At 45.3% G+C, this 14,851-nt stretch overlaps 1 protein-coding gene across 2 annotated transcripts in view; it reads left to right on the forward strand.

Moving 5' to 3' along the window:
* Positions 1–14,851, forward strand: part of LOC120990318 — a 133,078-nt gene that overhangs the window by 111,638 nt on the left and 6,589 nt on the right. For both annotated transcript variants that reach the window (XM_040419050.1, XM_040419052.1), the window contains one exon: positions 1,242–1,321. In XM_040419050.1, the coding sequence (XP_040274984.1) occupies positions 1,242–1,321 (80 nt within the window). The remainder of the gene's footprint in view (positions 1–1,241; positions 1,322–14,851) is intronic.

Raw genomic sequence — 14,851 nt, forward strand, 5'->3', positions numbered from 1 at the left:
GATATTTGCATAAATATTGGTGATTAATATTCCCCCTTTACAGCAGGCCTGGGATTAAGCCAGTTCCCTCCAGTTCTCCAGATCCGGTTGTTAAAATTACAACTGGATCGGAGAACCGTTTTACTGGCCGAGTCCCAATCCGATGCTCTGGAGATGGCAAGGCAGCTGGAGATGTTCGCTTCCATTGCTTCATGTGCTGCTAATAGTTTAGCTCCTTAGTTGGGTGGTATGTGTGTGTAGTGTATATATAGAGAAGGCATGCTCAACCTGCGGCCCTCCAGCTGTTGTAAAACTACAACTCCCACAATGCCCTTTTGTATAATGATAGCTGTAGGCTGTCAGGGAATGATGGGAGTTGTAATTTTGCAACAGCTGGAGGGCCTCAGGTTGAGCATGCCTGATATAGTGTATTTATGTATGTGCACCATGTATATGGTGTATTTATGTGTATGTGTGTTGCATACATATGGTGTATGTATATGTAAACATGTGTCGTGGCGCCGCTTGTCTGCCGTTGAGTAGGGAAGCTGTTAAAAATTTGAATCCCACCCCTGGGGCATAGGCTACTAAAAGTCAGACCAAAATGTCCTGATTGCCACAGCCTGGTGAGGACTGGTGAGAAACGTTCCATCTGTCGCCAAGTGCCACAGACACCCAAGCAGGATGTTCAGTGCCAGGTTGCAGGATTGTTGAAGACACTGCTGTGCTGGAGCCGAGTCTGAATAAGACAGTCTTTGATGTAGGAGAGAATTACAGATTGTTAAACCTAAGAGTGAGGGCCCCCGCTGCTTAAGTTGTAACAATTAAGAGACTGTGCCTCACACCACCTGAGTAGATTGTGTTATGCCGAAATGTAGCTATGTCCGATTTCCTCTTCGGCTGTTTTGCTCCTTAGTGTCCGCAGCTCTACCTCAAAGAACCTGCCACCAGTTACATGCACACCAGTGCATCCATTTTGTTCTAGTGACCAGTGATGTCATATCCTCCTTTTCTATCCCACCCCCTAGCTCTTCATATGTATACTGTATAATTTCCTTTATACAATTTGAGGGTATTCTGACAGCGACATATGGAAGTTATATATTTAGTGCTAAGTTGGATTCCATCATTTTGGGAAAGACTGTGCTGAAAACTTGGACTCATCATGTTGTTAGCTCCAAATATTCAGATCCCATAGGTAGCCATATTGCAGCCATGTGAATTCAGCCTTATAACTTATTCATAATATTTTGCCCCTACAGGTTGCTGCACAAATTGAGCAAGTTCTTCTTGACGTACAGTCATCTTTCAAGATATATATTTTTTCTTTTTATAATAATGGGTAAGATGCTATATTAATGTGTTAATGATCTAGCAGTACCTGCGAGGAGAGCAGCACTAATACACAACTCAGCTCCCACCACAACTGCCATGATTGAAGAAAACTATGGGGGAGATTTATCACAACTGGTATAATGTAGAACTGGCTTAGCTGCCCTCAGCAACCAATCAGATTCCACCTTTCATTTCTCAAAGGAGCTCTGAAAAATAAAAGGCAGAATCTGATTGGTTGCTATGGGCAACTTAGCCAGTTTTCCTTTACACCAGCTTGATGAATCTCCTTGATTGTGGGATTACATTGCTGTAGGCGGAAATCTGTGATGGATGTTAACATCTGAATTTTGTTGTGGCAGAGCACCTGGTATTACGGTGATCACCAGTCACTGCAGCTGGTGGCTCCCTCAAAGCGACAGCACAAGAACTGATAAAGGCACTTAGGGGGTCATTTATCAAACTGGTGTAAAGTATAACTAACTTAGTTGCCCATAGCAACCAATCAAATTCCTCCTTTCATTTTCCAAAGGAGCTATTAAAAATGAAAGGTGGAATATGGCTGGTTGCTATGGGCAGCTAAGCCAGTTCTACTTTACACCCTTTTGATAAATGACACCATTAGTGCTGTCTCTCATATATCCCTATCAGGGCTTATTTGTAGCATGCACTAATAGGTGCCAGTGCACATGTGTTTGCATAGGACCAAAATGCTGATATTGTAATTGTGGCTGATCTGTCGTCAATGGAATAGTTTGTTTGAACGGTCCCACCCGCACCATGCCAGACTGAACTGGGTGACCAGGGAGTTTGTTTAAAAAAATGAAAAATAAACAGATGAATAATCAAATCAAATAAAAATAATAATAAAAAAAAAAAAAGCAGACGGCCTAGTTGTTTGGTCCTTAAATAAAAAGGCAAATGATCAGCCACATTGGACCATCATTTGGCCCATTATTTGGCTGGCGATCACATTTTTCAGCAGACAGAAGTTTGCCATCGGTCATCACTATCATTGTTTGCTATAATTTTTCAAACGGTGGTCGGCCGAGATTGCCAGAATTGTCCACCTCAGCTGGCTTTACCCAAATACCAAAAGAAACGTGTGTGTGTGTGTGTGTGTGTGTGTGAAACACCCACAGACACAATCACGTTGGAAAGGGTTTCAATAAACCAGTCCAGTTTTTGTTGTCATTCACTAATCTTACCCTTACAATAGCCATATGCTACTCCTGTAACCATGGCAGGGTAGTGAGCACCGAAAAAGTCATCCCAAGGTTTATCTGACTATCCCAAAGTTGCCCTAAGGTTGTCCTGGAGCAGGCAGATGACAGGTAGTAGACCCACTGGGCCACCAATGGATTTGGCAAATATATAATCCATGTTGCATGGAAGAGGTTATCTGTGTTTCACTTTAAAATTCCTGGAAGTGGTCATACATTGTACCAGAAGGAATCCCTAGGTCACGTTCCCTGAGTAAGTCTCCATTGGCAATGGTTGACATATGAGAGGGCTTTAAAACCTAAAGATTGTCACACAAACGAAAGGGCAGTTATTAAGACTGACATTAACTACCTAAAAAGTGCATGAGTGTAAGCTACATCAAAATAAAAATTTGGCTTTTCATGCGCCAGGTACCGAGGAGATGGTAGTGACGTAGATCTCAGCTGCAATTTATGCCAGTCTCTGGAATAAATTATAGTAAACCCTTTTCTAGTCACTTTTAAAAAGTGGTTAGAAGCTCAAAAAGTTCCATATTATTGTGCATATATTTTGTGCGCTATAATCTGCAACTTTTTTAGGCCACTACCGTGGTGTAAAAAACATTGATAAAATCTCTTATTTTAGGTAACAGGCACAGATCAGGATGTATAAATAAAAGAGTGGTAGGGCACACCTACACTTGGACACACATAGGAGATTTAATATAGTACAATTTATTTAAACAAAGTGTACAATAACACATATGTGTAATAACATATAAAACTTGATTAAACAAATATTTGCATGCTATAAATTCTCATAAAAATTAATAAAATCGATATAAATGCACACTGAAACACACACTTAAATATGTAATCCTGAAAGAAAGAGCCTAATATGGACAGAGAAGGATAAAACCTTCCAACTACGTTTGTCCGTAATGTGATGCTCACATAGCAAGTCAGAGATATTCAGCTCTTTAACATAGTTCGTAGTATTCAGGAACTGCAAGGCAAAGTTCACAAAGTGACCCCCGTATAATCGAATAGGGGTAAATAGTGTTATCACTTATATTCCTTTTGTTTGGTTTTGGTGTCCCAAAGCTCACTTTTTATATATGCACTAGTTCAGCGATAGTTTCCTACTCACGGTTGTGCCGACTGTAGTTGCGGTTAGCGTGGCGTCCCACGTATGTTCCGCTTGCAGGCAGTGATGTAGCTTCCAGGCAGGGCCGGCCTTTGGGGTGTGCGGGCTGTGCGGCGCCATAGCAACAGGGGCGCTGGGCGGCCGACAGCTCGCAATGTAATATGCGGCAGGCGAGGCTGCACTTGTGTTCTCCCTCGGGGCGCCCCCTCCATCTCCCCCTCCCCTGTTTGACCTGATTTCTCCTCCCCTGTGTCTGACCTGCCTGCTGCCCCCGCCGCTGCCAATAAGAAGAGAGACGGGAGGAGGAGGGGAGGGGCTGTGGCCACTGTGCCACCAACGTTTCTTATAAAGTTATACAAATACAGGAGGCGGGTGCTGGAATCAAATAGCGGCACCCGACCTCTGTGACAGGGAGCTGCGATCAGCTGCAGTTGAGTTAACCCTTTAGGTGCGGTACCTGAGGGGTTAACTGCCGCTGATCGCAGCTCCCTGTCACAGAGGTCGGGTGCCAGCTATTTGATTCCGGCACCCGCCTCCTGTATTTGTATAATTTTATAAGAAACGTTGGTGGCACAGTGCGCCCCCCTCCCCCCCCCCCAACACCCCAGTATAAGAAACGTTGGTGGCACAGTGCGCCCCCTCCCCCCCCCAACACCCCAGTATAAGAAACGTTGGTGGCACAGTGCGCCCCCCTACCCCCCCCAACACCCCAGTATAAGAAACGTTGGTGGCACAGTGCGCCCCCCTCCCCCCCCCCCCAACACCCCAGTATAAGAAACATTGGTGGCGCAGTGGGAAGTGCCAATGAGGGTTAAAAAATAATTTAAAAAATTAACTCACCTCCTCCAGTTGATCGCGTAGCTGCCGGTCTCCTGTTCTTTCTTCAGGACCTGTGGTGACGTCACTGAGCTCATCACATGGTCCATTACCATGGTGATGGATCATGTGATGTATCATGTGATGAGAACAGTGATGTCACCACAGGTCCTTTGACAGGTCATGAAGAAAGAACAGGAAATGATCAATTGGAGGAGGTGAGTTAATTATTTTTTTATTTTTTAACCCTCATTGGCACTGCCCACTGCACCACCAATGTTTATTATATTGAGGGGGGGCGCACTGCACCACCAATGTTTATTATATTGCGCCACCAATGTTTATTATATGGGGGGCGCACTGCGCCACCAATGTTTATTATACTGGGGTGTTGGGGGGGCCCACTGCGCCACCAATGTTTATTATACTGGGGTGTTGGGGGGGGCGCACTGCGCCACCAATGTTTATTGTACTGGGGTGTTGGGGGGGGCGCACTGCGCCACCAATGTTTATTGTACTGGGGTGTTGGGGGGGGCGCACTGCGCCACCAATGTTTATTATACTGGGGTGTTGGGGGGGGGCGCACTGCGCCACCAATGTTTATCATACTGGGGTGTTGGGGGGGCGCACTGCGCCACCAATGTTTGTTATATTGGGGGGCCCACTGCGCCACCAATGTTTATTATACTGGGGTATTGGGGAGGCGCACTATGGGCCAGTGCACAGGTGCGGTGATCGGATGGATGTTCTCAGCTGGACACCGGCCGACACTGCGCATGCGCTGGGAGCCTCACCAGCGGTTAGGGTAGGGAAAAAGCACTGGCCCGTACGTAATTTTTCCCTTCCCTAACCGCTGGTGAGGCTCCCGGTGCATGCGCAGTGTCGGCCGGTGTCCAGCTGAGAACATCCATCCGATCACTGCGCCTGCGCACTGGCCCATAGTTTTTCCCTACCCTAACCGCCGGCGAGGCTCCCGGCGCATGCGCACTCTGCTGTGAAATTTCCCTAACCTGTCGTTGTGCGCCTGCGCGGCGCTGCACACCTCCTCACGTCATGTCCGGTGCGACCGGAAGTGACGAGGGTAGGGAAATATCACGAAGTAGGGAAGTATAACATTACACCAGCCTTTGGGGTGTGGGGGCTGGTAACTACTTGGTTGGATAGTCAGCCAGCCTATGCCATGATGCCAGCAACAAGCAGTGTTTTTTTTTTTTTTTTTTTGGGGGGGGGGGGGGGGCCACAAGGTTAGCTCACACAGGGCGCCTGAACACCTAAGGCCGGCCCTGCTTCCAGGGTATGGATCCAGGGATCTTCGGTCATCAATTGCAGGAGTGCTGCAGTTAGGAATTTGTAGGTGGAGATTCCTTCCAGGTGCTCTGATCAAGCAGCAGGCTGATTTTTACTGCGGCAATCAGTCTTAGATTTCTCCTGCCAATTTTGTTTGATACCGATCCCTCTCCTTATAGTTGGTTTAAAGCGCTTCAATACTCCGGTTGTATATTCAGTTTCATGGGATCCTCTTTCACCAAACGCGTTTCGGAGTTGGCTACGACTCCTTCCTCAGTGGCTTATGTTCCCATGAGACTGGTCATCTTTTATATCCAGCTATCCAGGTGTGAATTAATTCAGATGCATTAAAAACATGGAGTGGAATTTTCTGAACACTCACAATGCTATTATAGCAAACATATTTATATCTATATATATTTCCAATATAAAACTTAAATGCAGTCTATAAAATGTGCAAAGATATACTCCGCTAAATGCTGTGGATAAATTCATCATTGTTATCCCTTACTGATTATCCTGCGGTAATCCTGCGTTATTCCTGCGTTTTTTTTAAAAAAAGGCAATGATGGTGCTCTCTATGTGATTTTCTTTGTATCAAATCATGTAAAGAGAATATATATTTGTTTGACCCCGTATTCAGTCCTATTTTGTCAACTCTGTGATATATAAGTTGATATATATAAATAAAAATACACACAGAATGAACAAAAAATGGAGTCAATAGAGCATATAGAAAAAATCGATTTGTATCAGCCTTTTATTCCAGGCAATTTTGACCCTTACAGACAATTTTGTATTTTTCTGTGTGTATACATAGGGGTAATTTTTCTCCATTTTTTTATTATTTTTTTTATTTTTTTATTCCAAGCGGATTTAACCCTTGCAGTAATATTGCGTTTTTCTGTATGTATACATGCGTTTTTTTTGTCAATATTATAGAATCTAATTCAGATATACAGATAGATATATATAAAATATGATAAAAATTTAAAAATGTATTGTAAAAATTTACTAAAATTATAAATATTTTCGTCTTGTATGATCATTTGGATTAATTTCATCGCCTTCTTGAATTATGTGAAGTAGAGTAGAAAGGGCAGTGAGGTCACCCACCGAGTCCTGATTGTGTGTGGATTTAAAGTGGTTAGATAGTGTGTGTTTTTCATAACCCTTTTTAATATTGGGGATATGCTCCGCTATGCGTACCTTCAGTAGTCTTTTGGTCCTACCCACATTTTGCCTTTTACAGGGGCATTGTATTATATAGATTACACTATTAGAATTGCATGTGAGGAAATCTTTTATCGTGTGTTGGTGAGCATTGGTGGTGGATTTAACAGATAGTGTTTTTTTGGGAAAGGAAGTGATTTTGCAACCCATACATTTCCCACATTCCATATAAATAGAATGTCATCAATGTACCTTTTCCAGAGCACCAGGTCTGTCCCCAGCTTGGGGTTAATGACCTCCTGTTCCCAATTTGCCATAAAAAGGTTGGCATAGCTGGGAACAGGAGGTCATTGACCCCAAGCTGGGGACAGACCTGGTGCTCTGGAAAAGGTACATTGATGACATTCTATTTATATGGAAGAATAACCAGGAATCCCTAGATAAGTTTTTGGAAGAGATTAACCAAAATAAATTTAACTTACGTTTTACAGCAAAGACGAGTCAAACGATGGTAGAATTCCTGGACCTACAAATTAAGGTAGAGAACGATAAATTAATCTGTAATACATATCACAAACCGACCGCAAAAAATAGTTATATTTTATATAATAGCTGTCATCTACCACAGTGGCTATTAAATATACCCACAGGACAGTTTAGACAAATAAAGAGGAATTGCTCAAAAATAGAGAGTTTTGAGGAAGAAGCAAAAATAATGAAAGACCAATTCCTCAAAAAACAGTACCCTACAGAGATTTTAGATACAGCATTGAATATAGTACGCCAATTAGATCGGAAAACCTTCTTCGATACTAACACAAAAATAGATAAACAAAATAATGGCGACAACATGAGGATAATCTTACCTTTTAACACACAACACAAAAAAGTGAGACACATCATTAATAAACACTGGCACTATATTGGTAAAGACAAAACAATAGGACACTTAATACCGCACTATCCCCAACTCACGTTCACTAAGGCTCCAAATTTGGGCCTATTAGTAGCACCATCAATTCCTAAAAATAAGAAAATTTTAGCACAATCAATACAAAAATGGACCAACACCACTGGTTTTTTTAGATGTGGGAAATGTATGGGTTGCAAAATCACTTCCTTTCCCAAAAAAACACTATCTGTTAAATCCCCCACCAATGCTCACCAACACACGATAAAAGATTTCCTCATATGCAATTCTAATAGTGTAATCTATATAATACAATGCCCCTGTAAAAGGCAATATGTGGGTAGGACCAAAAGACTACTGAAGGTACGCATAGCGGAGCATATCTCCAATATTAAAAAAGGTTATGAAAAACACACACTATCTAACCACTTTAAATCCACATACAATCAGGACCCAAAAGGTCTAACCTTTGCCGCTCTAGAAAAGGTCGAAATTGACTGGAGGGGTGGGAACCATATCAAAAAAATGTCAAGAATTGAATCTAGGCATATTTTTGAATTCAATACTCTTCTACCAGCAGGACTGAATGCTGAGTTAGAACTATATGGTTTCCTTTAAGATGGTGGGGCCCTTCACCGATGGGAGATCCGCGGGTTATAACCTATGCGGGCCCCCCCTCGGTGGGTGACCTCACTGCCCTTTCTACTCTACTTCACATAATTCAAGAAGGCGATGAAATTAATCCAAATGATCATACAAGATGAAAATATTTATAATTTTAGTAAATTTTTACAATACATTTTTAAATTTTTATCATATTTTATATATATCTATCTGTATATCTGAATTAGATTCTATAATATTGACAAAAAAAACGCATGTATACATACAGAAAAACGCAATATTACTGCAAGGGTTAAATCCGCTTGGAATAAAAAAATTAAAAAAATAATAAAAAAATGCAGAAAAATTACCCCTATGTATACACACAGAAAAATACAAAATTGTCTGTAACGGTTTAAATTGCCTGGAATAAAAGGCTGATACAAATCGATTTTTTCTATATGCTCTATTGACTCCATTTTTTGTTCATTCTGTGTGTATTTTTATTTTTATTTATATATATCAACTTATATATCACAGAGTTGACAAAATAGGACTGAATACGGGGTCAAACAAATATATATTCTCTTTACATGATTTGATACAAAGAAAAGCACATAGAGAGCACCATCATTGCCTTTTTTTTTTTTAAAACGCAGGAATAACGCAGGATTACCGCAGGATAATCAGTAAGGGATAACAATGATGAATTTATCCACAGCATTTAGCGGAGTATATCTTTGCACATTTTATAGACTGCATTTAAGTTTTATATTGGAAATATATATAGATATAAATATGTTTGCTATAATAGCATTGTGAGTAGAGTTGAGCGAACACCTGGATGTTCGGGTTCGAGAAGTTCGGCCGAACTTCTCGGAAATGTTCGGGTTCGGGATCCGAACTCGACCCGAACTTCGCCCCGAACCCCATTGAAGTCAATGGGGACCCGAACTTTTCGGCACTAAAAAGGCTGTAAAACAGCCCAGGAAAGAGCTAGAGGGCTGCAAAAGGCAGCAAAATGTAGTTAAATCCCCTGCAAACAAATGTGGATAGGGAAATGAATTAAAATAAAAATAAAATAAATAAAAATTAGCCAATATCAATTGGAGAGAGGTCCCATAGCAGAGAATCAGGCTTCATGTCAGCAGAGAATCAGTCTTCATGTCATAGCAGAGAATCAGGCTTCACGTCACCCAAAACTGGAACAGTTCATTGTCAGATATTTAGGCCCCGGCACCCAGGCAGAGGAGAGAGGTCCCATAACATAGAATATGGCTTCATGTCAGCAGAGAATCAGTCTTCATGTCATAGCAGAGAATCAGGCTTCACGTCACCCACCACTGGAACAGTCCATTGTCAGATATTTAGGCCCCGGCACCCAGGCAGAGGAGAGAGGTCCCATAACAGAGAATCTGGCTTCATGTCAGCAGAGAATCAGTCTTCATGTCATAGCAGAGAATCATGCTTCACGTCACCCAACATTGGAACAGTCCATTGTCATATAATTTAGGCCCCGGCACCCAGACAGAGGAGAGAGGTCCCATAACAGAGATTCAGGCTTCATGTCAGCAGAGAATCAGGCTTCATGTCATAGCAGAGAATCAGGCTTCACGTCACCCACCACTGGAACAGTCCATTGTCAGATATTTAGGCCCAGGCATCCAGGCAGAGAAGAGAGGTCCCATAGCAGAGAATCTGGCTTCATGTCAGCAGAGAATCAGTCTTCATGTCATAGCAGAGAATCATGCTTCACGTCACCCACCACTGGAACAGTCCATTGTCAGAAATTTAGGCCCCGGCACCCAGGCAAAGGAGAGAGGTCCCATAACAGAGATTCAGGCTTCATGTCAGCAGAGAATCAGTCTTCATGTCATAGCAGAGAATCATGCTTCACGTCACCCAACATTGGAACAGTCCATTGTCATATAATTTAGGCCCCGGCACCCAGACAGAGGAGAGAGGTCCCATAACCGAGATTCAGGCTTCATGTCAGCGACTCAGCAGAGAATCAGTCTTCATGTCATAGCAGAGAATCAGGCTTCATGTCACCCAACACTGGAACAGGCCACTGTCAGATATTTTTAGGCCCCGGCACCCAGACAGAGGAGAGGTTCATTCAACTTTGGGTTGCCCCGCAATATAATGGTAAAATGAAAATAAAAATAGGATTGAATGAGGAAGTGCCCTGGAGTACAATAATATATGGTTAAGGGGAGGTAGTTAATGTCTAATCTGCACAAGGGATGGACAGGTCCTGTGGGATCCATGCCTGGTTCATTTTTATGAACGTCAGCTTGTCCACATTGGCTGTAGACAGGCGGCTGCGTTTGTCTGTAATGACGCCCCCTGCCGTGCTGAATACACGTTCAGACAAAACGCTGGCCGCCGGGCAGGCCAGCACCTCCAAGGCATAAAAGGCTAGCTCTGGCCACGTGGACAATTTGGAGACCCAGAAGTTGAATGGGGCCGAACCATCAGTCAGTATGTGGAGGGGTGTGCACACGTACTCTTCCCCCATGTTAGTGAAATGTTGCCTCCTGCTAACACGTTCCGTATCAGGTGGTGGTGCAGTTAGCTGTGGCGTGGTGACAAAATTTTTCCACATCTCTGCCATGCTAACCCTGCCCTCAGAGGAGCTGGCTGTGACACAGCTGCGTTGGCGACCTCTTGCTCCTCCTCTGCCTTCGCCTTGGGCTTCCACTTGTTCCCCTGTGACATTTGGGAATGCTCTCAGTAGCGCGTCTACCAACGTGCGCTTGTACTCGCGCATCTTCCTATCACGCTCAAGTGCAGGAAGTAAGGTGGGCACATTGTCTTTGTACCGGGGATCCAGCAGGGTGGCAACCCAGTAGTCCGCACACGTTAAAATGTGGGCAACTCTGCTGTCGTTGCGCAGGCACTGCAGCATGTAGTCGCTCATGTGTGCCAGGCTGCCCAGAGGTAAGGACAAGCTGTCCTCTGTGGGAGGCGGATCGTCATCGTCCTGCGTTTCCCCCCAGCCACGCACCAGTGATGGGCCCGAGCTGCATTGGGTGCAACCCTGCTGTGAACATGCTTCATCCTCATCCTCGTCCTCCTCGTCCTCCAGTAGTGGGCCCTGTCTGGCCACATTTGTACCTGGCCTCTGCTGTTGCAAAAAAACTCCCTCTGAGTCACTTCGAAGAGACTGGCCTGAAAGTGCTAAAAATGACCCCTCTTCCTCCTCCTCCTCCTTCTCCTCCTGGGCCACCTCCTCTTCCATCATCGCCCTAAGTGTTTTCTCAAGGAGACATAGAAGTGGTATTGTAACGCTGATAACGGCGTCATCGCCACTGGCCATATTGGTGGAGTACTCGAAACAGCGCAACAGGGCACACAGGTCTCGCATGGAGGCCCAGTCATTGGTGGTGAAGTGGGGCTGTTCCGCAGTGCGACTGACCCGTGCGTGCTGCAGCTGAAACCCCACTATGGCCTGCTGCCGCTCGCACAGTCTGTCCAACATGTGCAAGGTGGAGTTCCACCTGGTGGGCACGTCGCATATGAGGCGGTGAGCGGGAAGGCCGAAGTTACGCTGTAGCGCAGACAGGCGAGCAGCGGCAGGATGTGAACGCCGGAAGCGCGAACAGACGGCCCGCACTTTATGCAGCAGCTCTGACATGTCGGGGTAGTTGTGAATGAACTTCTGCACCACCAAATTCAGCACATGCGCCAGGCAAGGGATGTGCGTCAAACCGGCTAGTCCCAGAGCTGCAACGAGATTTCGCCCATTATCGCACACCACCAGGCCGGGCTTGAGGCTGACTGGCACAAACCACTCATCGGTCTGTTGTTCTATACCCCGCCACAACTCCTGTGCGGTGTGGGGCATGTCCCCCAAACATATGAGTTTCAGAATGGCCTGCTGATGTTTACCCCGGGCTGTGCTGAAGTTGGTGGTGAAGGTGTGTGGCTGACTGGATGAGCAGGTGGAAGAAGAGGAGGAGGAAGCCGAGTAGGAGGAGGAGGCGACAGGAGGCAAAGAATGTTGCCCTGCGATCCTTGGCGGCGGAAGGACATGCGCCAAACAGCTCTTCGCCTGGGGCCCAGCCGCCACTACATTTACCCAGTGTGCAGTTAGGGAGATATAACGTCCCTGGCCGTGCTTACTGGTCCACATATCTGTGGTTAGGTGGACCTTGCCACAGATGGCGTTGCGCAGTGCACACTTGATTTTATCGGATACTTGGTTGTGTAGGGAAGGCACGGCTCTCTTGGAGAAGTAGTGGCGGCTGGGAACAACATACTGTGGGACAGCAAGCGACATGAGCTGTTTGAAGCTGTCTGTGTCCACCAGCCTGAATGACAGCATTTCATAGGCCAGTAGTTTAGAAATGCTGGCATTCAGGGCCAGGGATCGAGGGTGGCTAGGTGGGAATTTACGCTTTCTCTCAAATGTTTGTGAGATGGAGAGCTGAACGCTGCCGTGTGACATGGTTGAGATGCTTGGTGATGGAGGTGGTGGTGGTGTTGGTGGTACATCCTCTGTTTGCTGGGCGGCAGGTGCCAACGTTCCTCCAGAGGCGGAGGAAGAGGCCGAGGCGGCAGCAGCAGAAGAGGTAGCAGGGGGAGCCTGAGTGAGTTCCTTGTTTTTAAGGTGTTTACTCCACTGCAGTTCATGCTTTGCATGCAGGTGCCTGGTCATGCAGGTTGTGCTAAGGTTCTGAACGTTAATGCCTCGCTTCAGGCTCTGATGGTACAGCGTGCAAACCACTCGGGTCTTGTCTTCAGCACATTGTTTGAAGAACTGCCACGCCAGGGAACTCCTTGAAGCTGCCTTTGGGGTGCTCGGTCCCAGATGGCGGTGGCCAGTAGCAGACGGACTCTCTTGGCGGCGGGTGTCCTGCTTTTGCCCACTGCTCCCTCTTTTGCTACGCTGTTGGCTCGGTCTCACCACTGCCTCTTCCTCCGAATTCTGAAAGTCAGTGGCACGACCTTCATTCCATGTGGGGTCTAGGACCTCATCGTCCCCTGCATCGTCTTCCACCCAGTCTTCCTCCCTGACCTCCTGTTCAGTCTGCACACTGCAGAAAGACGCAGCAGTTGGCACCTGTGTTTCGTCAGACTCATCATCAGAGACCTGCTGAGGTGGTATTCCCATGTCCTCATAATTAGGAAACATAAGTGGTTGTGCGTTAGTGCATTCTATCTCTTCTACCCCTGGGGAAGGGCTAGGTGGATGCCCTTGGGAAACCCTGCCAGCAGAGTCTTCAAACAGCATAAAAGACTGCTGCATAACTTGAGGCTCAGACAGTTTCCCTGATATGCATGTGGGTGATGTGACAGACTGATGGGCTTGGTTTTCATGCGCCATCTGTGCGCTTTCTGCAGAAGACTGGGTGGGAGATAATGTGAGCGTGCTGGATCCACTGTCGGCCACCCAATTGACTAATGCCTGTACCTGCTCAGGCCTTACCATCCTTAGAACGGCATTGGGCCCCACGAAATATTGCTGTAAATTCTGGCTGCTACTGGGACCTGAGGTAGTTGGTTCACTAGGACGTGTGGCTGTGGCAGAACGGCCACGTCCTCTCCCAGCACCAGAGGGTCCACTAACACCACCACGACCATGTCCGCGTCCCTTACTAGATGTTTTCCTCATTGTTACCGTTCACCACAATAAGAAAAAAATTATTTGGCCCAATGTATTGAATTCAAATTCAGGCCTTTTTTTTACAGGCACCTAACACTATCTGGCTATCTATTTAGGTACCGTATTACACTAATACAGGCACAACAGTAACGACAGATTTAGCTGAATATAAATTGTAGGCCTAGTATTTAGGCGCTGGGTGACAGGTATACGTTTACGGACAGAATTAGACTTGGATATGCACAGTAGCGTGTGTGTGAAGTTATTGAGAATGACCCTATCAGCACCTTGAATCTAATATACCCTTTTAGGGATAGATTTAAATAACCATACTATTGATGGTTAAATGGACTTGGTGGCAGCTTGCCCCTGATGTAGGATATAGCCAAAAAATAACCACACTATTGATGGTTAAATGGACTTGGTGGCAGCTTGCCCCTGATGTAGGATATAGCCCAAAAAAAAACACACTATTGATGGTTAAATGGACTTGGTGGCAGCTTGCCCTTGATGTAGGATATAGCCAAAAAATAACCACACTATTGATGGTTAAATGGACTTGGTGACAGCTTGCCCCTGATGTAGGATATAGCAAAAAATAACCACACTATTGATGGTTAAATGGACTTTGTGGCAGCTTGTGCTGGCGCACCACAAGCCACATAATGGCCGCCGATCACCCCAGAAAAAAGTGACTGAAAAACGCTCTGGGCAGCCTAAAAACAGCAATTGAATAGCAGCAGTTCAATGATCCACAGCTGTAGATCGATCACTGTCTTAAGTGTTTTGGA

The sequence above is a fragment of the Bufo bufo genome, chromosome 2 (genome assembly GCF_905171765.1).
Source record: "Bufo bufo chromosome 2, aBufBuf1.1, whole genome shotgun sequence".
NCBI classification, from domain to species: domain Eukaryota; kingdom Metazoa; phylum Chordata; class Amphibia; order Anura; family Bufonidae; genus Bufo; species Bufo bufo.